A 27,630-nucleotide genomic window follows, 5' to 3' on the forward strand; every position below is an offset into this window, starting at 1 on the left:
CATTCTCTCTCGCTCATCATTCTTCTCTATCTCAATTCAATTTAAGGGCTTTGTTGGCGTCGGAAACATATGTTAACATTGTCGAAGCAAGTGAAATAGATAATAAACATTAGTGAAATGAACAATACAAATTTACTGTAAACATTACACTCAGAAGTTCCAAAATAATAGACATTTCAAATTCCATATTTTGTCTGTATAGAGTGTTGTAGCAATGCGTAAATAGTTAAAGTACAAAAGGGAAAATAAATATGGGTTGTATTTACAATGGCGTTTGTTCTTAACTGGTTGCCCTTTTCTTGTGGCAACAGGTCACAAATATTGCCACTGTGATGGCACACTGTGGTATTTCACCCAGTAGATATGGGAGTTGATCAAACTTGGGTTTGTTTCGAATTCTTTGTGGATCTGTGTAATCTGAGGGAAATATGTGTCTCTAATATGGTCATACATTTGGCAGGAGGTTAGGAAGTGCAGCTCAGTTTCCACCTCAATTTGTTGGCAGTATGCACATAGCCTGTCTTTCTGTACAGAACTTTGAGATATCAGCTGATGTACGAAGGGCTATACAAATAAATTTGATTTGATTTTGAGAGCCAGGTCTGCCTACGCGACCATTCTCAGTAGCAAGGCTATGCTCACTGAGTCTGTACATAGTCAGAGCTTTCCTTAAATTCGGGTCAGTCACAGTGGTCAGGTATTCTGCCACTGTACTCTCTGTTTAGGGCCAAATAGAATTCTAGTTTGCTCTCTCTCTGCATTCTCTCTCTCTCTCTTCTCTCTCATCTTTCTTCTCTCTCACTCTGCATTCTCTTATCTTTATTCTCTTTCTCAGTTCATTTTAAGGACTTTTTTGGAATAGGAAATATGTTAACATTGCCAAAGCAAGTGAAGTAGATAATAAACAAAAGTAAAATAAACAATAAAAATTAACATTAAACATTACACTCACAGAAGTTGTAAAATAATAGAAATTTCAAATATCATATGTGCAAATAGTTAAAGTACAAAAGGGAAAATAAATATAAATATGGGTTATACTCTGCATTCTCTCATCTTTCTCTCTCACTTTCTCATCTTCTCTCTCTTCTCTCCTCTCTAACTGTGGATGCCTGGGGCCTGTATTCTAATAAATAGTCTTCTCGTCCTACTTCATCCATGACTACAGCAGATCCAGAGGGATGCTCATGGTGGAACTTACGTACCCCTTGCTTTCAGATATCTGGTCCAGAAGGAATGACGACATGGATGGAAAGGAGAGGTGTGGAAGAGTATTTAGATTTAGGTCTGGACTGAAGGGACAGGGAAGCAGGACACTCACTTAGCCTGAGTCCTTTGAAGAGATGTGTATCTCGTGTCACTCAAACACAAAGTAGTTTAGGTGGTTAGGGGTCAGCAATGGTGGAAAAAGTACCCAATTGTCATACTTGAGTAAAAGTAAAGATATCATAATATAAAATGACTCAAAGTTACCTAGTAAAATACTACTTGAGTAAAAAATCTAAAAGTATTTGGTTTTAAATATACTTAAGTATCAAAAGTAAATGTACTTACTAAAAATACTTATTTATCAAAAGTATAAATCATTTCAAACAAGTTGTAAACAATATAAATAGTAAAGTACAGATACCCCAAAAAACTACTTATTTAGTACTTCAAAGTATTTAAAAGTACTTTACACCACTGGGGGTCAGGTCAGTTGTTCTGACTGGAAGACTGACAAGGACTTGCTTACTTCCCTTAATTGTTGCAAGACTTGCAGTACCAACAATTCTTTCTGCATTATTTACATTGATGGATTGCATACCATAGCTTGGCTTGATAATACAGGCTGCTGTGAGGAATGCATAGTATGGCAGTGGTAAAACAGTCTGCTGACAGAATTACCGCCTGCATCTCTCGCTCTCCCTTTGTCTCTCTCTTTCGCTCTCATCTCCTCCTCTATTTCTCTTTCACACTATCTTTTGCTCTCTTCATCGCTCTTTTTTGGTCGCTCGCTCTCTCACCTCTCTCCCCCTCTCTTTATCTCCTCTATCTCTCTGTTTCGCTCACTTTATCTTTCCATCTCTCCTTGCTCTCTATCTCTTTCGCACTCTTTATCTCTCTCTCTCGCTGTCTTTATCTCTCGCTCTCTATCACCCCCTCTCTTTATCTCCCCCTCTCTTTCACTTTCTCTTTACCTCTCTCTCTCTTTTGCTCTATTTGTCTCTTTTGCACTCTTTCGCTTGCTCTCTCTCTCTTTTGCTCTCTTTATCTCACTTTCTTATCTCCCTTCTCTCTCTTTATCTCCCCCTCTTTTGCACTCTCTCTCTCTTTCACTCTATCTTCCCCAATGTCTCTTTCGCACTCACACTCCCTCTTTTGCACTCTCTCCTCCTCTATCTCTCTCTCACACTATCTCTTTTGCTTTCTCCATATCTCTCTTTCGCTCTCTTTATCGTGCTCTCTTATCTCCCCTCTCTCTATCTCCCCATCTATCTCTCTCTTGCTCTCTTTCACTATCTATCTCCCCAATATATCTTTGGCTCTCTCTTTCACTATCTCTTTATCTCTCTCTAGCTCCCCCTATTTATCTCTTTCACTTTATATATCCTCTATCTCACACTTTCGTGCTCTCTTTCGCTCTCTTATCTCCCCCCATCTCTCTCTTGCTCTCTCTCTTTCTTTCTTTCTTTCTCTATTTATCTCCCCCTATCTCTCATTCGCTCTCTCTAGCCCCCCCCCTCTATCTCTCTCAATTCCATTTTTCAATTTAAGGGGCTTTACACAAAGTGAAATAAACCAGAAGAAATTACAGTAAACATTCCAAAAGAAGAAAGACATTTCGAATGTCTTTGTATATATACAGTGTTGTAACGATGTGCAAATAGTTCAAGAACAAAAGGGAAAATAAGTAAACATAAATATATGTTGTATTTACAATGGTGTTTGTTCTTCACTGGTTGCCCTTTTCTTGTGGCAACAGGTCACAAATCTTGCTGCTGTGATGGCACACTGTGGTATTTCACCCAGTACATAAGGGAGTTTATCACAATTGGGTTTGTTTTCAAATTCTTTGTGGATCTGTGTAATCTCTCTCTCCCTTTATCTTCCCCTCTATCTCTCTTTCGCTCTCTCACACACACACATACATTCTGTGTGGGTTTCTATAAGCACACTGCGCAATCAACAACCGAGAGTTTAGAAACAGGAAGTTTGTAATAAATGCCACCAAACTCCACCCTCCCTTTGCCCTCTGCCACAGCTTTTTTTCAGAGTGAGGGAGGAAACGAAAGAGAATGAAAGAGAGAGTGAGTGGGTTCTGTCCATTGAGTCCTGCTCTAGCTGTCTACTCCAGTGTTTGTTGACACAAGGATACCCTCTGCCGTGCGGATGGACGGTTCAGTGTAGGATGGCAGTCTGGGACTGAAACTCTGGTTTTGAAGAGGTGGTTGTTGTTTCCATGCTGGCAGTTGCTGACTCTCCTCTCTCCCTCTCTCTCTGTTGTCATGCAGTCCTCCAGCTCAAACTACAGCAGAGACGCACCCGGGAGGAGCTGGTCAGCCAAGGGATCATGCCACGTAAGTAGTGCCCAAACTCTCTATTCTTATCTCTAGAGTCTAGACCAGCAAATATAATACTATGTCACCCTCTGCATTCTTGACCAGTACAGTGTCTGTTTCTGGTCCCCTTGGACTGACAGGCCTATTCTGTTGTTGTAATTTGCATTGTGTTGTTGTAATTTGTGTTGTGTTATGTTCTGTGGTGTTGGTGTTATCATCAAGTGGGCCAGCCAGCTTCCCCTTCTGTGTCCACTTCCTGTTATGTGTTCTCTTCAGCAGCTGAAGAGACTGAGGAGACTCAGTGTTCAGCTGTTGGTAGGAGGAAGTGCATGGGCTACTTCTTACAGGAGAGAGGCACTGATTGCGTTGCGTTGTGCCTAAGAACAGCCCTTAGCTGTGGTTAATTGTTTACGTGTCTAACCTGGCCATAAAATGGGCCTCTCTCTCCCATGTGCTCCCAGTCTTATACACAACAACAACGGGCCAGGAGAACTAGGTGTCTCTATGGTGGCCTGGCTCAGACATACAGGACTTGATTCCAGATTAGTCCAGATTACTGAGGGTCAGGTTGTCTTCTTGTGGAGGAGGAGGCATTACCAACCAGCCTTTTAAAAGGGACTTCTTATGACAATGGCCCAAAGCTATAGCAGAACTGCTTTACCGTCAAGGCTCTGTAGAGTTAATAGACCGTAATGTGCTCACACCATGGATTTGCAGTTGGTGCTATAAAGCAGACTGAATTACAGAGAAGGCTGGATCCTCCATGTTCCATTTGCATGTATTTGTAGGCAAAAGTCGACTTGATTTGATTAGTTACATCACAGGAATCCAAGGCCAATATTTAGGCATGCCAGTCTGCGACCCTCTTATTTGACCTTCCGTAAGCCAGCATTGCGTCCCTCAATAAACATGCACACACACGTCACTGTTTGACAGTTGAGCTGATTTAAGGTTTCACATTGGGCAAAAGGTGATGATGAAATCTTCAGTGTCCCTCCAACATCCTCTTCAACAATCCAGTTGGTGTGTGTTGGTGCGCACGTCTTTGTGTTTTCCAACTTCTGAATGATGTGACACACAGGGGCATGCTGAAGACCCATACAGTTGAAGAGAGTGATAAGTGTAGATATCTTTCTCAGAAAGTCAACCCATCACTTTCTCTCAGCTTTCACGTCCTCCTTAAATCTCCTGGCTGTAATTCACATCTTTATTGATAATTCTATGGGTTCCCCTGCGTACACCTCTCTTATACTATAGCAAGCTGTTCCTCCTTCACTGTTCTGCTGAAACAGGTCACTTACTAGTCAAGACAAAAACATACTGTTCTGTTTTCTGTTATTACTGTTTGGTGGATAGAACGCCAGTGACTTTTTCATATAGAGAGTTCTGCTTTGTGCATGTGTTCCTCAGTATCAGCTCTCACACTGTCTCCACTAGTGCTTTGCTCTGTACTCATTTGTTGGGGTTTTCATTCACGGTCGTTCCCTCTCCTTAATTGTTTTCTCTCTTTCCCTCACCGCAGCACTGAAGAGTCCGGCTGCCTTCCACGAGCAGCGGAGGAATCTGGAGAGAGCCAGGGTAAGTCTAGTAGTCTCTCCATCACTGTTTTTTCTCTTTTTAGTTCAACAAGTGCAGTCTTTGTTGAAGTGCATCTTCTCCCTCTCTCGCTTCTTTCTCCATCTCCTGTCCCTTTCTCCTACCCTCTACTGTTCCCTTCTCCCTCCCTCTCCTGTCCCTTTCTCTTTTCCCCCCTCTCCCTCCCCCCTCTCATCCATCTCTCCTCTCCTCTCTTCCAGACTGAGGACTATCTGAAGAGGAAGATCAGGAGTCGTCCTGAGCGCTCAGAGCTGGTCAGGATGCACATACTGCAGGGTGAGTCACAGCGCCCCCTCGCAGATCACCACAGAACTACACCCCCACACATTACTTCTCTAGAGGCAGTGAGCCAAATATACCGCATCTGTTTGTGCTGATCTACACTGAACAAAAATATAAACGCAACATGTAAAGTGTTGGTTCCATGTTTCATGAGCTGAAATAAAAGATACCAGAAATGTTCCATACACACACAAACCTTATTTCTAAAAAATGATGTGCGTATGGAAGATTTGTTTACATTCCTGTTTGTGAGCGTTTCTCCTTTGCCAAGATAATCCATACCCCTGACAGGTGTGGCATATCAAGAATCTGATTAAACAGCATGATCGTTGGAGCTGCCTCCAATGTCGTTTTAGAGAATTTATCTAACCGGCCTAATACGGTGTGTTTTTGTTCCTCTTCTCTCTTCACGCAGAGACGTCAGCAGAGCCGTCTCTGCAGGCCAAGCAGCTGCAGCTGAAGAGGGCCAGGCTGGCTGATGACCTCAATGATAAGATCTCCCACAGACCTGGTCCTATAGAGCTCATCCACAAGAACATCCTGCCTGTCGACCTGGACTGTCGTCTGCAGCACTCACTACTGGGTATGAACACACACTGTCCACTGCAATACACACACTGTCCACTGCAATACACACACACAACAACACCTTAGTCAACTGGGTAGGAGCGTCCTTCCTGTGCACAGTCCACTGCAACACGTTTACTGGCCAGGTGAATTAGTCCCTCACTTAGACAAATGTACCCAACCACTCCCAAACGCCCTTATCTTCAATTAATCACTTTTCATGGTTCACATTCAAATGTTCCTCAAATGTTATCTTTGCAATGCATCAATGTCACAATACTGGACTGGTGTGGGGACATTGTTATTGCTAAATCCTTGTGCTGGAGAGACTGTGACCACTTCCATCATTAGTCATTCTGGTTTGGCCATCGCCTCTTTTTCGTATTACCAATTACTATTCCCTCTGTTTTGAAATACAGTTGTTTGTTGTAGTGAGACTCAACCTCACAACTAATCAACTTGTTGTTGGAGACAATAATTTGTTTGGCGAGAAGAATGGCAAAATAGAGGTTTAATAAATGTCTCTCTCAGATTCTCCAAAGGGTGCAGGAGAATCCTCATTGGACGAGGACAGCAGTGATGCATTTTCTCCGGATACGCTAGCCAATCACGACTCTCCACTGGGTCCACTCTCTCAGATGTCCCCCTCTGACATGCTCACTCAGAAAAAGGACATGTCCCCCTCACAGCTAGTAGGTTGAAGTCTTATTTTTGAACAGTACGAATAGCCACATAATGGAGATAGCCACTGGTATTCCTGCAAGTTACATAGACAAGTAATCACAGGAGTTGTCCCATTATTGACACTTAAACTGACCAATCAGAAGTTTTCTCAGTTCCTTACCCAGGTCCCACCACCACCTCCGCTGTTGGTGAATGGCCAAGACTCATTGCCACCACAGAAGCTGACCAATGGGACAGTGATGTCGGGAGCTTCCCGCCCTGCTACTGGTCAGACCAAGGTGAGAGACATCCCCTGTGTCCAGTATTAAATGAAATGTAATACTTTGTGTATACATGCAATCATATCTTACTTACTATTTCTTTCTCTCTCTCTCCCCATCTCCCACTCTTCCACCACTCCCAGTCGAAACCCAGTTTGGAGCGGCCCCCCCAGAGGCCTAAGAAGGCCAAAGACAACAAGCCCAAGGTGAAGAAGCTCAAGTACCACCAGTACATCCCTCCGGACCAGAAGGCTGACCGGGAGCCTCCCCCTCAGCTGGACTCCACCTACACCAAGATCCTCCACCAGCAGCAGCTGTTCCTCCAGCTGCAGATTCTCCACCAGCAGCAGCAGCACTATAACTACCACACCATCCTCCCAGCACCACCCAAGTGAGTGTGTGGGGTAAAAAGGTGTAAGTAGGGTGGGGTAAAAAGGTGTAAGTAGGGTGGGGTAAAGAGGTGTGAGTGTGTGGGGTAAAGAGGTGTGAGTGTGTGGGGTAAAGAGGTGTGAGTGTGTGGGGGAAAGAGGTGTGAGTGTGGGGGAAAGAGGTGTGAGTGTGGGGGGAAAGAGGTGTGAGTGTAGGGGGAAAGAGGTGTGAGTGTGGGGGGGAAAGAGGTGTGAGTGTGGGGGGGAAAGAGGTGTGAGTGTGGGGGAGAAAGAGGTGTGAGTGTGGGGGGGAAAGAGGTGTGATTGTGGGGGGGAAGAGGTGTGAGTGTGGGGAGTCCCCACAAGAATAGTAAACAAACAAAAATTTGACCAACTGGGGACATTTTGTTGGTCCCCACGAGCTCCTAAACCTAATTCTAAACCTAAGCTATGGTTAAGGTTAGGCTTAAAGTTAGGGTACGGGTTAAAATAATAGGATTTTGAACTGAATTGTATGGCCCCTTAAGGTTAGCTGCATAAGACTGTGTGTGTGGACTGACTCATCTGTTGTTTCACTCTCCTCAGACCACCTGCAGAGCAACCACCTTCAACCAACCCCGCCCCTTCCCTTTTGCGCAGTGTTCCCCCGACGACCCCTGCCCCTTCCAATCCGAATGGGTCCAGTCGTCAGAGCCAAACCCCTGTGGGAGGAACCAAACCTTTGATGCTACCAGCCAACCTGGATGACTTCAAAGTGAGTAGATAGGTGGATACATAGAAAAATAATTATACTTTTGTGTGTAGACACTAGCTACTGGGAATGTATTTATTTCAGATCAGTGTAGATAAAGAAAGGGAGATTAGAAGAGAACCACAGACTATTGATATGCACTTTTGGAGGGAGGGAGGGAGGGAGGGAGGGAGGGAGGGAGGGAGGGAGGGAGGGAGGGAGGGAGTGAGTGAGATGTAATGGATCAGAATCATAACTGTACTTCTTCTCTCCTCCAGGTTGCTGAGCTGAAACAGGAGCTGAAACTACGGTGTCTGACCGTGTCTGGTACCAAGATGGATCTGATCGAGAGGCTGAGGAACTACCAGGAGCAGAACGGTTTAGATCGAGCTGGTGTTACTGCTACTGTAACCCCTAAACCCAGCCAACCAACCCCACCGCACGCCTCAACCCAACCTGCTGGCTCCATCAGCCCTGCCCCCCCCCAGGCCGGAACTAATCCGCACACCCACCATTCAGGAGAGGCAACAGGAAAGATACCCGCTTTCTCATTGGCTCAGAGTGCCGCTCCGGCCTGTATTTTGAGGTTTGGCAGTACGAGCTCCTCCCCTCCAGTCTCCCCCACCCCGTCAGAACGGTCTCTGGCGGTGATGAGCCCTGACGAGACCAGCTGTAATGGAGACGTGTTCGGGGAGATGGTGAGCTCTCCCCTGACCCAGCTCAGCCTGCACCCCTCTCCACAGCACCACTCCCCAGCCTCCATCAAAGAGGAGAACCAGGGTCACTTATCCACCTGCAGCCTCTCCCAGTCCCGTCATTCTCCCACCGAGCTTCAGCCTGCCGCCCCACCTCAGGAGCCCCTAGCCGGGGCAACCATGGAGGCCTCCCCCTTGGACAAGGACCAGATGCTTCAGGAGAAGGACAAGCAGATTGAGGAGCTGACACGCATGCTGAGGCAGAAACAGAGGTTGGTGGAGAACCTGCGCTCCCAATTGGAGCAGGGGAAACAGACTGGAGCAGTGAGAGAGATGGAGGGAGTACAGGGAGTGGTGGTGAACGGTTATGCCCAGGAGGCCCAAACCACCCCCATCAAAGCCTCTACCATCCCACATCTCTCTCTCACCAACACAGACATGGTGAGGGTCAAGAAGGAGGTAGACACAGAAGAAGGGATGGAGGGAGTGGACGAGGCTCAGCCGACACAGTGCTCTCAGCAGACCCTGCTCAAACTGCAGCAGATTCCCCGGATACAGGTTGAACAACAGACACAACAAATACTACAGACACAACAACTGAAACAACAGCAGGCACAACAACCACAGATACAACTACTACAGACACACTCACAACAACAACAACAACAACAGACACAACAGCATTCCAAACAACTCCAGCAACAACAGGCACAGCAGATGCAGCAGCAGACGACTTCGGCCCAGTTGTTATTCCAGCAACAGCTGATCATCCAGCAGAAACAGCTCCAGCTGCAGGACAAACAGCTGCAGGCCAAACAGCTGCAGGCCAAACAGCTGCAGGACAAACAGCTGCAGGCCAAACAGCTGCAGGCCAAACAGCTGCAAGTACTGCAGAGGAAGCAGCAGAGACAGTACCAGAGACAGCAGCAGAACAAACAACTGAGTCAGACAGTCACCCCACAACAGGTACATTCAATCATTACAGCTCTCGATCGTACAGTCTGTAGATCTACAGTATAGGAATACACACCGCTGACAGTCGCCACACATCAGGTCCATATTTTATATTTAACGGAATAAACTTGTCTGAAACCTGAAGACTTCAGCTCAACAGGCAAACAGTTTGTCAAGCAGGAGACACAGGTTTCAAACCTAGTCGAAACTAGTCTCTTCCCCTTCTCTATTGGGTCATTATCATTGGCTCGTGTCTGGGCCCTCTGTTTGAATATGCCTCTTTCCTACTCTATTCTCTTCAGGTCACTCCAGTCTTCATCAGCCAACAGAATGGCACCCAGGTCCCCGCCCAGGCCTTCTCATTGGACCTCCTCAAATCGGGCACCACGCCCACCCTGGTCACCGACGGCAATGGCAACCACTACCTGATAGCACTGACCAATAACAGTGCAGAGGGCCAAAACGGTGTGACCTCATTGGGCAAAACCAGTGGATCGCAACGCATCACACTGCAGGTTCAGTTACACTGTAAATCTGCTATTAAGTGTTACAGGTCTCTATATTGGTGAAATGATTGTGTAAGATGGTATCACAGTGCAGTAAAGTTGCCCTTTTTACTCTAGAGATTGCAGTCAACTCCAAGTAAGCTCCCAAGCCAATTGCCAGCTGAGATGCTGAGCCCCGATACCCAATCAAAACAACAGTTACAACCAGGCCCTGTCAACCAGTCTATCAAAAAGGTATTAAAATGACAAAACATTGTAACAGAAACAAGGTTGTCTTACACACACACACACACACACACAATATTAGCAGACACCATCTGTAAAAAAGGATAGGGGGTAAACCTGTCCCTCTGAGGACTAAAGTAGTTTGCTGGGTTGGATGCTGTATGGGTGCTGTCTTGACTGACTTGTCACACATCACTGTCAACCAACACACTGGAGATCTTTAGGGTTCTTTAATGGGTAATTGTAGGTAGTGGTTCTACAAGGTAGAAAAAATATATATTTTTAACCTTTTATTTAACTAGGCAAGTCAGTTAAGAACAAATTCTTATTTACCATGACGGCCAAACCCGGACGACGCTGGGCCAATTGTGCGCCGCCCTATGGGACTCCTAATCACTGCCGGTTGTAATACAGCCTGGAATCGAACCAGGGTCTATAGTGACGCCTCTAGCACTGAGATGCAGTGCCTTAGACCGCTGTGCCACTCGGGAGCCCAAAGATACCCCTTTTACATATTTTTGTGTACTATAATAGGTTATGTATGGCTATAGACAGATGGACCTGAAATATGCATACAATATAATCTAAGATATACAGTATATCACAAAAGTGAGTACACCCCTCACATTTTTGTAAATATTTGAGTATATATTTTCATGTGACAACAATGAAGAAATGACACTTTGCTATAATGTAAAGTAGTGAGTGTACAGCTTGTATAACAGTGTACATTTGCTGTCCCCTCAAAATAACTCAACACACAGCCATTAATATCTAAACCGCTGGCAACAAAAGTGAGTACACCCCTAAGTGAAAATGTCCAAATTGGGCCCAATTAGCCATTTTCCCTCCCCAGTGTCATGTGACTCGTTAGTGTTACAAGGTCTCAGGTGTGAATGGGGAGCAGGTGTGTTAAATTTGGTGTCATCGCTCTCACACTCCCTCATACTGACTGATCACTGGAAGTTCAACATAGCACCTCATGGCAAAGAACTCTCTGAGGATCTGAAAAAAAGAATTGTTGCTCTACATAAAGATGGCCTGGGCTATGAGAAGATTGCCAAGACCCTGAAACTGAGCTGCAGCACGGTGGCCAAGACCATACAGCGGTTTAACTGGACAGGTTCCACTCAGAACAGGCCTCGCCATGGTCTACCAAAGAAGTTGAGTGCACGTGCTCAGCGTCATATCCAGAGGTTATCTTTGGTAAATAGACGTATGAGTGCTGCCAGCATTGCTGCAGAGGTTGAAGGGGTGCGGGGTCAGCCTGTCAGTGCTCAGACCATACGCCGTACACTGCATCAAATTGGTCTGCATGGCTGTCGTCCCAGAAGGAAGCCTCTTCTAAAGATGATGCACAAGAAAGCCCGCAAACAGTTTGCTGAAGACAAGCAGACTAAGGACATGGATTACTGGAACCATGTCCTGTGGTCTGATGAGACCAAGATAAACTTATTTGGTTCAGATGGTGTCAAGCGTGTGTGGCGGCAACCAGGTGAGGAGTACAAAGACAAGTGTGTCTTGCCTACAGTCAAGCATGGTGGTGGGAGTGTCATGGTCTGGGGCTGCATGAGTGCTGCCGGCACTGGGGAGCTACAGTTCATTGAGGGAACCATGAATGCCAACATGTACTGTGACATACTGAAGCAAAGCATGATCCCCTTCCTTCGGAGACTGGGCCGCAGGGCAGTATTCCAACATGATAACGACCCCAAACACACCTCCAAGACGACCACTGTCTTGCTAAAGAAGCTGACGGTAAAGGTGATGGACTGGCCAAGCATGTCTCCAGACCTAAACCCTATTGAGCATCTGTGGTGCATCCTCAAACGGAAGGTCTTTAACATCCACCAGCTCCGTGATGTCGTCATGGAGGAGTGGAAGAGGACTCCAGTGGCAACCTGTGACGCTCTGGTGAACTCCATGCCCAAGAGGGTTAAGGCAGTGCTGGAAAATGATGGTGGCCACACAAAATATTGACACTTAGGCCCAATTTGGACATGTTCACTTAAAGGTGTACTCACTCTTGTTGCCAGCGGTTTAGACATTAATGGCTGTGTGTTGAGTTATTTTGAGGGGACAGCAAATTTACACTGTTATACAAGCTGTACACTCACTACTTTACATTATAGCAAAGTGTCATTTCTTCAGTGTTGTCACATGAAAATATATACTCAAATATTTACAAAAATGTGAGGGGGTACTCACTTTTGTGATATAGTGTATATTACCATACAATATACAATACTAATACCTTAATTCAACTCTAATTTTGCCACATAATACAACTCTAAGTTACAAGCAGGCTGTACAATACAACAAACTGCATAGAGTAAATGCAATAATAACAGGACATATTCTTGTATCTCAATCATAAACATAGCTGCAATGAGTGTGTGAACCATAGAAAATAGTTAGCCTGGCTAACGAGCTAGTAGCTAGAAGCATCACCATTGCGAGCAGCATACAGTGTGATAAAACATCACATATTACTCACTATTAGATGCGAGCACAAATAACGTTAAACATGGTGCAACTTGTTGTCTTGTTGCTTCTGTGGCGAACTCACAAACTCTTCAACGCAACTCACTGACGAGGCGGGATTTACCATTAGCATTGCTAAAGAGAAAGTCTCTGATTGGATAGAAAAGGGGTGACTGAGGAGCTGCCAGGCATTCTAACTAAAGGGACTAGGGGTGCGTAGGGAAATACTCAATATGAATGAGGGGCTGTGTTAACAGCTTCTTAAAATGATAACAAAAATCAAGACTGGCCTTATTTAATTTCCTCTTCCTCATACCCCTCGTTCTGGAACAGAAGGCAGGTCTACATCTGGAAACAAATGGCATAACCAATGGGGTGCCAGAGCCCACTCAATCTGTCTCCGCCCCGCCCAATCTCCATCCTTTCTTTGGCGAGGTGTCCAACTTGTCTGAAAGCCAAAGCACCCATCCCCCCTCCCTCAAGGTAAGATATATTCTGCAATGATCATTCATGGCATGTCAACGTCATCTCATATTTGATTTTTCATTCGTCTCCATGTTTTTATTCTTTCTCTGTTGCCTATTTCCTTTCCCCTTCCCTCATCCTTTCTTTGTTCTCTGCTTCCACCGTTTCAGAGAGAAGTGTGTCTGACTTTTGACTGGCACACTTTGTTCATCCCTCCCTCTCCTGAACAGACCTCTTTCTCCTTCACTCCACGCCCTAAAGTATGTCCTTCACTCCTCCCATCTCCCTCTGCCCAACTCCCTCTGCTCATGTTTATTAATGTCTTCTTTTACATCCTCTTTTCTCTACTCGTTTTCTCTGTCCATCTGTTTCGTCTCAAATTTGCTCAAAGTATTTTGGTAATTTTATAGTACTGTACATGTTTGACGATTTTGTTTAAACAATCATGAGTACTGTAAACTGTTCAAAATATATGTCCTCTTCTCCTAGGAGAACGGGCTGAGCAGTCAACAGATGGACGATCTGTTTGACATCCTCTTGAAGAGTGGCGGTAAGAGAACATAGCGATACACACAACATAACACTCACATATACAGCAGTAAAACACACCTACTTGGACACACCTACTCATTCAAGGGTTTTTCTGAATTTTTCACTATTTTCTACATTGTAGAATAATAGTGAAGACATCAAAACTATGAAATGACACATGGAATCATGTAGTAACCAAAACATTTTTTAACAAATCAAAATATATTTTTCAAATATTTGAGACCCTTTGACTTGATGACAGCTTTGCACACTCTTGGCATTCTCTCAACCAGCTTCATGAGGTAGTCACTTGGAATGCATTTCAATTTAACAGGTGTGCATTCTTAATGCGTTTGAGCCAAGCAGTTGTGTTGTGACAAGGTTGTGGTGGTATACAGAAGCCCTATTTGGTAGAAGACCAAGGCCATATTATGGCAAGAACAGCTCAAATAAGCAAAGAGAAATGACAGTCCATCATTACTTTAAGACATGAAGGTCAGTCAATCAGAAAAATGTCACGAAGTTTAAACGTTTCTTCAAGTGCAGTCGTAAAAACCATCAAGCACTTTGATGAAACTGGCTATCATGAGGAACACCTCAGGAAAGGAAGACCCAGAGTTACCTCTTCTGCAGAGGATAAGTTCATTAGAGTAACCAGCCTTAGAAACTGCAGCCCAAATAAATGCTTCAGAGAGTTAAGGTAACAGCCACATCTCAACATCAACTGTTCAGAGGAGACTGTGTGAATAAGGCCTTCATGGTCTAATTGCTGCCAAGAAACCAATACTAAAGGACACCAATAACAAGAAGAGACTTGATTGGGCCAAGAAACACGAGCAATGGACATTTGATCGGTTGAAATCTGTCCTTTGGTCCAAATTAGCCATTTTTTTGTTGTTGTTCCAACCGCCATGTCTTTGTCAGACGCAGAGTAGGTGAACGGATGATCTCCACACGCGTGGTTCCCACCGTGAGTCATGGAGGAAGGAGGTGGTGTGATGGTGTAGGGGTGCTTTGCTGGTGACACTGTCTGTGAATTATTTAGAATTCAAGGCACACTTAACCAGCATGGCTACTACAGCATTCTGCATTCTGCAGCAATGCGCCATCCCATCTGGTTTGGGCTTAGTGGGACTATCATTTTTTTTTCAACAGGACAATAACCCAACACACCTCCAGGCTGTGTAAAGGCTGTTTGACCAAGAAGGAGAGTGAGGGAGTTTTGCATCAGATGCCCTGGCCTCCACAATCAACCGTCCTCAACCCAATTGAAATGGTTGGGGATGAGTTGGACTGCAGAGAAGGAACAGCAGCCAACAATGGCTCAGTATATGTGGGAACTCCTTCAAGGCTGTTGGAAAAGCATTCCAGGTGAAGCTGGTTGAGAGAATGCCAAGAGTGTGCAAAGCTGTCATCAAGGCAAAGGGTGGCTATTTGAAGAATATAAAATCTATTAATTTGTTTAAAACATTCTTGTTTACTACATCCATAGATGTTATTTCATGGTTTTGATGTCTTCACTATTTTTCTACAATGTAGAAAATAGTACAAATAAAGAAAAACCCTTGAATGAGTAGGTGTTCAAACTTTTGACTGGTACTGTATATCTTCATGTCTCACTGCCAGTACATAAGCAAACCCATTTGTTTTGATCAAGTGCCTGATATTAATGCTTTTTATTTTTTCATCCCCAACCAGAAATCTCTGGATTCCGAGCCAACCCAGACCCTTCCCTGGCCCAAAACCACTCCAACCCCCCCACCCCTCCCTCGTCCCCTCTCCACATCTCGCCGTCCACCACCCCCCCGGAGCCCTCCCTGCCCGCTGTGCCTTCCCAGCAGCCCTCGCCATCACCCTGCACAGGAAGTGGTCGTCTGGAGGACTTCCTAGAGAGCACCACGGGCACGCCCCTCCTGGGGGTGGAGCCTGATGGCGGTCTGACTTTGATTGATGACCTCCACAGCCAAATGCTGAGCACCCCCAGCATCCTGGACCATCCCCCCTCCCCGGTGGACATGGACACTAGCGACCTGGGCTTCTCCACCCACCCGGCAGGGCTTGACATTGACGACCCAGCCCTGGACAGCATGGACTGGCTGGACATCTCTATGGGTGGTGGAGGTGGGAGGACGAGTCTCGCCCCTCTGGGCCCCCACTCGCCCCCCAGTGTGTTCTCAGCGGACTTCCTGGACAGCTCGGACCTCACTCTGCACTGGGACTCCTGTTTGTAGCTCTTGCGGAATGAGGAGTATGCACAAAGCAGGTCCACCACTCTGGAGGTACACTGAGACAGGGAGTCTTGTCCTGCGTTCTCTGCCCTCTCGTCATGTTTGAACAGGCTAGAGAGCAAAACTGACTTTAGATCAGAGGCAGTGTGTGAAGGGAATACTGTGGAGTTTGGTCACGCTCTGACAGATCCTTCTGGTGACAAAGGGTAACACGTGAAATGCAGCCCCGATGTGTCAGTGGTGCTTCTAACTTTGCACTTATGCTGAGACTGTTGATTGGTGAAAAGTTGTAATGGAACAAATCTCATTGGTGGAAACCTACTAATGAATCAAACCTCATTGGTGCAAACCAGGGGTGTGTTCAGTACGAAAGAATGGTGTTAAGTTTTCTCCATCAAATCATTTATTTCAATGAAAACTGTACTCCACTAAACGGCCAGTTGAAGAACAGTGTGATTATGGTGGCCCAGAGGGAGATGGCCCAGAGGGAGATTGTAAATGGTGTGTGCTGCATGAGTTTTACGATTTTAAATGGTCACACCCATATTGATCATGCCACACCCACCAAACGAGAGCAAACACAGCTCAAAGACTTTTGAAGAACGGTACACACCGTTTCGGGGAAGCGTGTCATTCAGTACAAACTGTCACGCAACGGAGGAAATGTTAAATTGAACGCACCCCAGTTGATGAAATTAACCTCATTGGAGGAGGCAGTTACTGGAGGTGTTTGCTAGACGACTATGCATTTCTGTATATGAGGTGTGTATTATCGATTATCCATCTTTTTCTTCCCGGTTGCTTAGAATAGCAGGTAGGGTATATAGGGGTCTCAGCTTCCAAACAACTTTTTTATGAAAAAAATACAATAAAAAAATGTAAACTTGAATGCGTCTTTGTTTTATTTTTTATAAACCTTTTACATTGTAATTTATTTGGTGACTGTATTTTTATTTTAACAGGGAGTCCCATTGAGACTAAGGCCTCTTTTTCAAGGGAGCTGCGCTTGAACACAATTTATAACTCTTCAGCTGCTATACTTGCAGCTGAACACACCATTGGGTGCACACTGCCTGCCCAACAGGACACCTACAACTCCAAGTGTCGCAGGAAGTCCAAGTGGATCATCAGGGATCCCAGGCACGCCCTGTTCTCCACACTTCAATCACTCAGACACGGGCTTCACAGGAGCATCATGGCAAAAACGAAGACTGGCTAATAGTTTAGCCACCACTAGTCAGTTAGCTCCCCTGTCTCCCTATGGACTTTCTCTGCCCCCACCTCAATGACAGTCATCACTGTTGCAGTTACTATGTATATTATTACAAATTATTGTTTAAATTTAACTTTGTCCCCAGACATCCTCAATGGTCATGCTGCCCCTCCTGTGGTCATTCTCCCCCTACCCCCTCAACAGTTCTTACTATGCCTCCACCCCAATGGACATTTAGTTATTTATCACTGCCACAGTTATGATGTTTATATAGTCTTATTTTGGTAGATTGTTTTACTACTATTTTCAGTATTTTATTTAACTTAGTCCTGCATGTTGGAGCTCGAAGCCTAAGTTTTTCACTGTACCCTGCCATCACACCTGCAACCCTGTACATGTGACTATCAGTTCTAACAAATTTCTATCAACAACCAGAAAAGAAAAAATCTAGATCACCTATACTCCACACACAGAGACGTGTACAAAGCTCTTCCTCGCACCTCCATTTGGTAAGTCTGGCGATAACTCTATCCTCCTGATTCCTGCTTACAAGCAAAAATTAAAGCAGGAAGCACCAGTGACTCGATCTATAAAAAGGTGGTCAGATGAAGCAGATACAGATATAGGACTGCTTTGCTATCACCGACTGGAACATGTTCTGAGATTCTTCCGATGGCATTGAGGAGTACACCACATCAGTCACTGGCTTTATCAATAAGTGCATTGAGGACGTCGTCCCCACGGTGACTGTACGTACATACCCCAACCAGAAGCCATGGATTACAGGCAACATTCGCACTGAGCTAAAGGGTAGAGCTGCCGCTTTCATGTTGTGGGACTCTAACCCGGAAGCTTACAAGAAATCCTGCTATGCCCTGCGACGAACCATCAAACGGGCAAAGCGTCAATACAGGGCTAAGATTGAATCATACTACACCGGCTCTGACGCTCGTCTTGTGGCAGGACTTGCAAACTATTTACCTGTCCCTGATTGAGTCTGTAATACCAACATGTTTCAAGCAGACCACCATAGTCCCTGTGCCCAAGAACACAAAGGCAACCTGCCTAAATGACTACAGACCCGTAGCACTCACGTCCGTAGCCATGAAGTGCTTTGAAAGGTTGGTAATGGCTCACAACACCATTATCCCAGAAACCCTAGACCCACTCCAATTTGCATACCGCCCAAACAGATCCACAGATGATGCAATCTCTATTGCACTCCACACTGCCCTTTCCCACCTGGACAAAAGGAACACTTATGTGAGAATGCTGTTCATTGACTACACCATAGTACCCTCAAAGCTCATCACTAAGGTAAGGATCCTGGGAATAAACGCCTCCCTCTGCAACTGGATCCTGGACTTCCTGATGGCCTGCCCCCAGGTGTTGATGGTAGGTAGCAACACATGTGCCACGCTGATCCTCAACACTGGAGCTCCCCAGGGGTGCGTGCTCAGTCCCCTTCTGTACTCCCTGTTCACCCACGACTGCATGGCCAAGCACGACTCCAACACCATCATTAAGTTTGCAGACGACAACAGTGGTAGGCCTGATCAACGACGAGACCGCCTATAGGAGGTCAGAGACCTGACCGGGTGGTGCCAGAATAACAACCATCCGGCGCCGACAGAGATGGCCACCTCGCTTCGCGTTCCTAGGAAACTATGCAGTTTTTTGTTTTTTTACGTGTTATTTCTTACATTAGTACCCCAGGTCATCTTAGGTTTCATTACATACAGTCGAGAAGAACTACTGAATATAAGATCAGCGTCAACTCACCATCAGTACGACCAAGAATATGTTTTTCGCGACGCGGATCCTGTGTTCTGCCTTACAAACAGGACAACGGAGCGGATCCCATGCAGCGACCCAAAAAAACGACTCAGAAAAAGAGGGAAACGAGGCGGTCTTCTGGTCAGACTCCGGAGACGGGCACACCGTGCACCACTCCCTAGCATTCTTCTTGCCAATGTCCAGTCTCTTAACAACAAGGTTGATGAAATCAGAGCAAGGGTAGCATTCCAGAGGGACATCAGAGACTGTAACGTTCTTTGCTTCACGGAAACGTGGCTCACTGGAGAGACGCTATAAGAGGCGGTGCAGCCAACGGGTTTCTCCACGCATCGCGCAGACAGAAACAAACATCTTTCTGGTAAGAAGAGGGGCGGGGGCGTATGCCTTATGGCTAACGTGACATGGTGTGATGAAAGAAACATACAGGAACTCAAATCCTTCTGTTCACCTGATTTAGAATTCCTCACAATCAAATGTAGACCGCATTATCTACCAAGAGAATTCTCTTCGATTATAATCACAGCCGTAAATATCCCCCCCCAAGCAGACACATCGATGGCTCTGAATGAACTTTATTTGACTCTTTGCAAACTGGAAACCATTTATCCGGAGGCTGCATTCATTGTAGCTGGGGATTTTGACAAGGCTAATCTGAAAACAAGACTCCCTAAATTTTATCAGCATATCGATTGCGCAACCAGGGGTGGAAAGACCTTGGATCATTGTTACTCTAACTTCCGCGACGCATATAAGGCCCTGCCCCGCCCCCCTTTCGGAAAAGCTGACCACGACTCCATTTTGTTGATCCCTGCCTACAGACAGAAACTAAAACAAGAGGCTCCCACGCTGAGGTCTGTCCAACGCTGGTCCGACCAAGCTGACTCCACACTCCAAGACTGCTTCCATCACGTGGACTGGGACATGTTTCGTATTGCGTCAGACAACAACATTGACGAATACGCTGATTCGGTGTGCGAGTTCATTAGAACGTGCGTTGAAGATGTCGTTCCCATAGCAACGATTAAAACATTCCCCAACCAGAAACCGTGGATTGATGGCAGCATTCGCGTGAAACTGAAAGCGCCAACCCACTGCTTTTAATCAGGGCAAGGTGTCTGGTAACATGACCGAATACAAACAGTGCAGCTATTCCCTCCGCAAGGCTATCAAACAAGCTAAGTGTCAGTACAGAGACAAAGTAGAATCTCAATTCAACGGCTCAGACGCAAGAGTCATGTGGCAGGGTCTACAGTCAATCACGGACTACAGGAAGAAATCCAGCCCAGTCACGGACCAGGATGTCCTGCTCCCAGGCAGACTAAATAACTTTTTTGCCCGCTTTGAGGACAATACAGTGCCACTGACACGGCCTGCAACGAAAACATGCGGTCTCTCCTTCACTGCAGCCGAGGTGAGTAAGACATTTAAACGTGTTAACCCTCGCAAGGCTGCAGGCCCAGACGGCATCCCCAGCCGCGCCCTCAGAGCATGCGCAGACCAGCTGGCCGGTGTGTTTACGGACATATTCAATCAATCCCTATCCCAGTCTGTTGTTCCCACATGCTTCAAGAGGGCCACCATTGTTCCTGTTCCCAAGAAAGCTAAGGTAACTGAGCTAAACGACTACCGCCCCGTAGCACTCACTTCCGTCATCATGAAGTGCTTTGAGAGACTAGTCAAGGACCATATCACCTCCACCCTACCTGACACCCTAGACCCACTCCAATTTGCTTACCGCCCAAATAGGTCCACAGACGATGCAATCACACTGCACACTGCCCTAACCCATCTGGACAAGAGGAATACCTATGTGAGAATGCTGTTCATTGACTACAGCTCGGCATTCAACACCATAGTACCCTCCAAGCTCGTCATCAAGCTCGAGACCCTGGATCTCGACCCCGCCCTGTGCAACTGGGTACTGGACTTCCTGACGGGAGTCCAGAAGGCGAGGTCAGTACAGGTGCATCAAAGCTGGGACCGAGAGACTGAAAAACAGCTTCTATCTCAAGGCCATCAGACTGTTAAACAGCCACCACTAACATTGAGTGGCTGCTGCCAACACACTGACACTGACTCAACTCCAGCCACTTTAATAATGTGAATTGATGGGAAATGATGTAAATATATCACTAGCCACTTTAAACAATGCTACCTTATATAATGTTACTTACCCTACATTATTCATCTCATATGCATACGTATATACTGTACTCTATACCATCGACTGTATCCTTATGTAATACTGTAATACTGTATCACTAGCCACTTTAACTATGCCACTTTGTTTACATACTCATCTCATATGTATATACTGTACTCGATACCATCTACTGTATCTTGCCTATGCTGCTCTGTACCATCACTCATTCATATATCCTTATGTACATATTCTTTATCCCCTTACACTGTGTACAAGACAGTAGTTTTGGAATTGTTAGTTAGATTACTTGTTGGTTATTACTGCATTGTCGGAACTAGAAGCACAAGCATTTCGCTACACTCGCATTAACATCTGCTAACCATGTGTATGTGACAAATAAAATGTGATTTGATTTGATCCCTCAACGTAACCAAGACTAAGGAGATGATTGTGGACTACAGGACAAGGAGGACTGAGCACGCCCCCATTCTCATCGACGGGGTGATGGAGCAGGTTGAGAGCTTCATGTTCCTTGGTGTCCACATCACCAACAAACTAGAATGGTCCAAACACACCAAGAGAGCCGTGAAGAGGGCACGACAAAGCCTATTCCCCCTCAGGAAACTAAAAAGATTTGGCATTGGTCCTGAGATCCTCAAACGGTTCTACAGCAGCAACATCGAGAGCATCCTAACTGTTTGCATCACTGGCTGATACGGCAATTGTTCTGCCTCCGACCGCAAGGCACTACAGAGGGTAGTGCGTACAACCTAGTACATCACTGGGGCTAAGCTGCCTGCCATCCAGGACCTCTATACCAGGCGGTGTCAGAGGAAGGCCCTAAAAATTGTCAAAGACCCCAGCCACCCCAGTCACAGACTGTTCTCTCTTCTACCACATGGCAAGCGGTACCGGAGTGCCAAGTCTAGGAAAAAAAGGCTTCTCAACAGTTTTTACCCCCAAGCCATAAGACTCCTGAACAGGTGATCAAATGGCTACCCAGACTATCTGCATTGTGTCCCACCACCCGTCAACCCCTCTTTTTACACTTATGCTACTCTCTGTTCATTATATATGCATAATCACTTTAACCACACCTACATGTACATACTACCTCAATAAGCCTGACTAACCGGTGTCTGTATGTAGCCTGGCAACTTTTATAGCCTCGCCACTGTATATAGCCCGTCTTTTTACTGTTGTTTTATTTCTTAACTTTCCTATTGTTCACCTAATACATTTTTTGCACTATTGGTTAGAGCCTGTAAGTAAGCATTTCACTGTAAGGTCTACACCCGTTGTATTCAGCGCACGTGACAAATAAACTTTGATTTGATATTAAACACTGAATCTGAATCTAACTACAGTATCTGTGGTACTGGATATGGCCACTGGATGGCGACATTATCATAGAAAAATACCACCCTCAAATCAACTGCGCTTGTCTGTCTTTTTTATTTATTGAAACTATGCACACTCATTCGCTCCCTCACTATTTTTCTATTTTGCTGTCTGTAATTCACTCACTCTCTAACTCGTTTCCATCCCCCTCTCCCCTTCTCTTACACAAAGCCATACTGTTTCTGTTCATGACACATTTATTATAGCCTAAAATAGCAGGGTTAATTAGAAATGTCGTCATGGGTTCTGGGTAGTAAAGAGGAACGGGAGTGGGGTTTTGAGGCTCCTATATCAGTCTGATATGATGGTGTATGTCCCAAATAGCACCCTATTCCTGATAGAGTGCACTACTTTTTTACCAGATCCCAATAGGCTTCGGTCAGAAGTAGTGCACTCTATAGGGAGCCATTTTAGATGTACCCTGGTATCCTTACCTTGACTCCTCCTAAATTAAATACATCTCCCTCTAACCTCCACAGTTAGTTTGGGTGCGCGTCATTTTGTTTTGTCATTTCACCTTTTTTACTCGCGCTCCTTACAGCGTTTTATGGTGTTTCAGTGTGCATTCTAGACCCTCCCTCTCTACACACGCATACTGCAGACGTTGCTAATAAATTGCATCACCCTTCTGTTTCAGTACACGCACACAACACATGCAATTTGCGATGATGATATGTTTTAACAATGATTTTTTGAATATTTTGGGAATGATACCCACATCCTGTAAAAATTACCCAAAATGTTTTGAATATTTAAAACATACAATATACTTGCAGTGAAGCCACTCATCAACTACATCATATTAGTCATCTAACAGCCTCCCATCCAGAGAGACACACAGAAGCAACCAGGGTCACCGTCCTGCTCATGGGCAAAGACCCCCCCCCCCCCCCCACAGTTCCACAAAAAGGCTGTAATGTAACACAATGTGTGTAAAGTCAAGTCGTCTGAATACTTTCTGAAGGCGCTGTATATACATAGTTTTAAACTATTATTTCATCAAGGAGAGTCAGAACATATTTCAATGAGAAGAACAAATGCTCATTTACAATGACGGCCTGAAGTACCATACGTACATGTATTTAAAATACAATGCTTACATACAATGACTACAAAGGCACGAGAATGAAAAATAAAAACTTTAGTCAAACAATTTCTGTTCTGTATCTCTTGGGATATTATATACAGACTACTGAGAGCCAGAAGACCACTATCAGAACAAGATGCAGACACTGCCCCCAGTATTGCCCCCAACTCTCCCTGCCTTCCCATAGGTACGACTGCTCCATGTTAGTGCAGCAGACAGAGCCATCCCTGCTGGACCCAACAGATCCCCCACGGTCACCCAATTCCCCAGGACTGACTGGTAATAATCCCCCTCCTTCCAGCTGCTGCTCCTGGTTTCACTGCTCCCATTTTTGTATTATTATGATTAAACATGTTTAACCCTTTTTTTACCTGGTAAGTTGACTGAGAACACATTCTAACTTACAGCAACAACCTGGGGAATAGTTAGAGGGAGAGGAGCGGGGATGAATGAGCCAGTTGTAAACTGGAGATAATTAGGTGACCATGATGGTATAAGGGCCAGATTGGGAATTTTGCCAGGACACCAGGGTCAACACCCCTACTCTTACAATAAGTGCCATGGGATCTTTAGTGACCACAGAGAGTCAGGACACCTGTTTAACATCTCATCTGAAAGACAGCACCCAACACAGGGCAATGTCCCCAATCACTGCCCTGGGACATTGGGATATTTTTTTAGACCAGAGGAAAGGGTGTCTCCTACTCGCCCTCAACACCACTTCCAGCAGCGTCTGGTCTCCCATCCAGGGACCGACCAGGACCAACTATGCTTAGCTTCAGAAGCAAGCTAGCAGTGGGATGCTGGGTGGTATGCAGCTGCCACAACCCTGAAACTACCGAAGACAGCCTCAAACTACCAAAAACAGCTACAACAAACTACACAAAACAGCTACAACAAACTACACAAAACAACTACCACAAACTACATAAAACAGCTACCACAAACTACATAAAACAGCTACCACAAACTACACAAAACAGCTACCACAAACTACACAAAACTACTGCCACAAACTACACAAAACTACTATCACAAACAACTAAAAACAACAGTGTGGCTGTTTTAGGTAGTGATACAGGAACTACAGTGATAGCTGTTTTGGTTAGTGATACAGTGACAGTAACTGCAGTGATAGCTGTTTGGGGTAGTTGAGGTTGTTTTGGATAATCAGTAGGACCCACAACGCTAAACAGTTAACTATTGTTACTTAAAGCATCATCCTCCTGTTCAACAGTTGAGTTTCCTTACCTCGGTCCTAGATCAGTAGACACGAGCCAATGATAATGAACTAAAATGCATTCAGCATTTAGCCGAACATGTCTAGCTTGATCATGGAGATGACACCTAGGGTTTTTCATATATTTTTTTATTTCACCTTTATTTAACCAGGTAGGCCAGTTGAGAACAAGTTCTCATTTACAACTGCAGCCTGGACAAGATAAAGCAAAGCAGTGCGACAAAAACAACAACACAGAATTACACATGGGATAATCGAACATACAGTCAATAACACAATAGAAAGATCTGTATACAGAGTGTGCAAATTAAGTAAGGAGGTAAGGCAATGAATAGGCCATAGTGGCGAAGTAATTACAATTTAGAAATTAAACACGGGAGTGATAGACATGCAGATGAGGATGTGCAAGTAGAAATACTGGTGTGCAAAAGAGAAGAAAAACAGAACAAATATGGGGATGAGGTAGGTACAGTGCCTTGCGAAAGTATTCGGCCCCCTTGAACTTTGCGACCTTTTGCCACATTTCAGGCTTCAAACATAAAGATATAAAACTATATTTTTTGTGAAGAATCAACAACAAGTGGGACACAATCATGAAGTGGAACGACATTTATTGGATATTTCAAACTTTTTTAACAAATCAAAAACTGAAAAATTGGGCGTGCAAAATTATTCAGCCCCCTTAATACTTTGTAGCGCCACAAATCTCCGTCCCAGTCTCAGGTCTTTTGCAGACTCCATCAGGTTTTCTTCCAGAATGGTCCTGTATTTGGCTCCATCCATCTTCCCATCAATTTTAACCATCTTCCCTGTCCCTGCTGAAGAAAAGCAGGCCCAAACCATGATGCTGCCACCACCATGTTTGACAGTGGGGATGGTGTGTTCAGGGTGATGAGCTGTGTTGCTTTTACACCAAAGATAGCAGGCAGAGGCTTGCAGGCTAGCAGATGGGCCTCAGGGGGACGTCGCAACGGGAGAGCCTGTTGAAACCCCCTCGGATGGTTACGTCGGCAGACCAGTCATGATGGATCGGCGGGTCTCCTTGTCGGCAGCAAAAGGTCCAGGCCAATTGGAAAAAGAGTTATTGAAGCCCAGGAATTGTCTGATGGATCTCTTTGGCTAGCAGGGAGATGGGCCTAGCTCGAGGCTAGCTCCAGGACAAAGACGTTAGCCAGGAGTAGCCACTCAGATAGCAGCTAGCTAGCTGCGATGATCCGGAGTAAAGGTTTTAGAGCTTGCGGTAGGAATCTGGAAATGTGGTAGAGAAAAACAATCCGATATGCTCTGGGTTGATATCGTACTGTTTAGACTGGAAGGAATTGACCAGGCTGAGGCTGGCAGATGTCTGAGTTAACAGTGATGTCCGCTAGCGGTGGCTAACTGACTACTAGCTAGTAGCTAGTTAGCCGGCTAGCTTCTGAAGGGGCATCTGGTTCTAAATTATAAAAAATTAGCTGATCCGTACCACATTGGGTGAGGTGGGTTGCAGGAGAGTATGTTCAGTCCGTAGATGGAAATTGAGAACAAAAATATTTAAAATATATACGAAGAAAAACGATATATACATGGGATGGGACAAGACAATCAAAACAGACATCCAACTGCTACGCCATATTGGAACTCATATTTGATGGACATTAGACCGGTGGAAATTAGTTTTTTTGGTCTGGAGTACAAATTGGAGATTTTTGGTTCCAACCGCTGTGTCTTTGTGAGTCCCGGAGTAGGTGAACGGATGATCTCTGCATGTGCATTTCCCACCGTAAAGCATGGACGAGATGGTGTTATGGTGTGGGGGTGCTTTGCTGGTGACACTGTCTGTGATTTATTTAGAATTCAAGGCACACTTAAAGTCAAATCAAATGTTATTGGTCACATACACATGGTTAGCAGATGTTAACCCTTAATATTGTAAAAATAGCCTCCTCTCTTCCTTCGGTTCCTTCCGTCCTCCCCTCCTTGACTTTCCCCTGCACTTGAAGTAAATGCCTGCCTTTAGTATCTATATTCTACTGCTCCTGCCATCTCTGCACCATCACTGTCCATATCATGCTTTTTGCCTCTGCCTTGCTCATTGAAACTACAACATCCACATCCCCACTACTAAGTGCTTGTTCAGCCAGTACATCAGCTGCATCATTCCCCTTCATCCCCAGATGGGCTGGGACCCAAGGAAAACTTGTCTGTATACCCATCTGTCTAACCCTGCCATTGGTTTGTACTACCTCTTAAAGTAGGTTTGTCTGCTACATGAGCTAAAGTTCTGGAGACTCATTAACACTGCATAAAAACACAATTTTGACTATTCAGGTCCTTTAAATGCTCTACCCAGAACCTTCGGGGGTGTCTATGACGGAGGCAGAGGAGCAGGAGGCGAAGCTGTGGGCTAAGCCTCTCCTCTTCCTGTTTAGTACAGGAAGTATCACGGCGGAGAGACAGTACAATGCCAATACAGCCATGATGACGCTGCACTGCGCCGTTGGCACACTTTACATGCCCTACCAGGTACGCACACACAATGCTGGCTCCCTGAGTGTCGAGACGTCATCAGCCCTCAACTCAAAGGGACTGGAGAGGAGAGGATAAGTCCACAGGCCCTGGCTGCCGATAATTAACAGCTACACTCCACAGG

The 27,630-nt window shown here is 45.3% G+C and overlaps 1 protein-coding gene across 9 annotated transcripts in view; it reads left to right on the plus strand.

Moving 5' to 3' along the window:
• Window positions 1-17,006, plus strand: part of LOC110502853 (myocardin-related transcription factor A) — a 61,298-nt gene extending 44,292 nt beyond the window's left edge. For 5 of the 9 annotated variants that reach the window (XM_036960577.1, XM_036960575.1, XM_036960578.1 and 2 more), the window contains 15 exons: window positions 3,495-3,560; window positions 5,065-5,120; window positions 5,339-5,414; window positions 5,836-6,003; window positions 6,519-6,679; window positions 6,812-6,949; window positions 7,075-7,322; window positions 7,885-8,053; window positions 8,308-9,690; window positions 9,981-10,193; window positions 10,302-10,418; window positions 13,227-13,376; window positions 13,529-13,618; window positions 13,848-13,908; window positions 15,588-17,006. In XM_036960577.1, coding sequence (XP_036816472.1) covers window positions 3,495-3,560; window positions 5,065-5,120; window positions 5,339-5,414; window positions 5,836-6,003; window positions 6,519-6,679; window positions 6,812-6,949; window positions 7,075-7,322; window positions 7,885-8,053; window positions 8,308-9,690; window positions 9,981-10,193; window positions 10,302-10,418; window positions 13,227-13,376; window positions 13,529-13,618; window positions 13,848-13,908; window positions 15,588-16,120 — 3,629 coding nt within the window. In that variant the 3' untranslated portion in view covers window positions 16,121-17,006. The remainder of the gene's footprint in view (window positions 1-3,494; window positions 3,561-5,064; window positions 5,121-5,338; window positions 5,415-5,835; window positions 6,004-6,518; window positions 6,680-6,811; window positions 6,950-7,074; window positions 7,323-7,884; window positions 8,054-8,307; window positions 9,691-9,980; window positions 10,194-10,301; window positions 10,419-13,226; window positions 13,377-13,528; window positions 13,619-13,847; window positions 13,909-15,587) is intronic. The other 4 variants (XM_021581191.2, XM_021581192.2, XM_036960581.1 and 1 more) reach the window with 4 other exon arrangements.
• The last annotated feature ends 10,624 nt before the right edge of the window (window positions 17,007-27,630 follow it).

This window comes from Oncorhynchus mykiss, chromosome 23, assembly GCF_013265735.2.
Source record: "Oncorhynchus mykiss isolate Arlee chromosome 23, USDA_OmykA_1.1, whole genome shotgun sequence".
Taxonomy (NCBI): domain Eukaryota; kingdom Metazoa; phylum Chordata; class Actinopteri; order Salmoniformes; family Salmonidae; genus Oncorhynchus; species Oncorhynchus mykiss.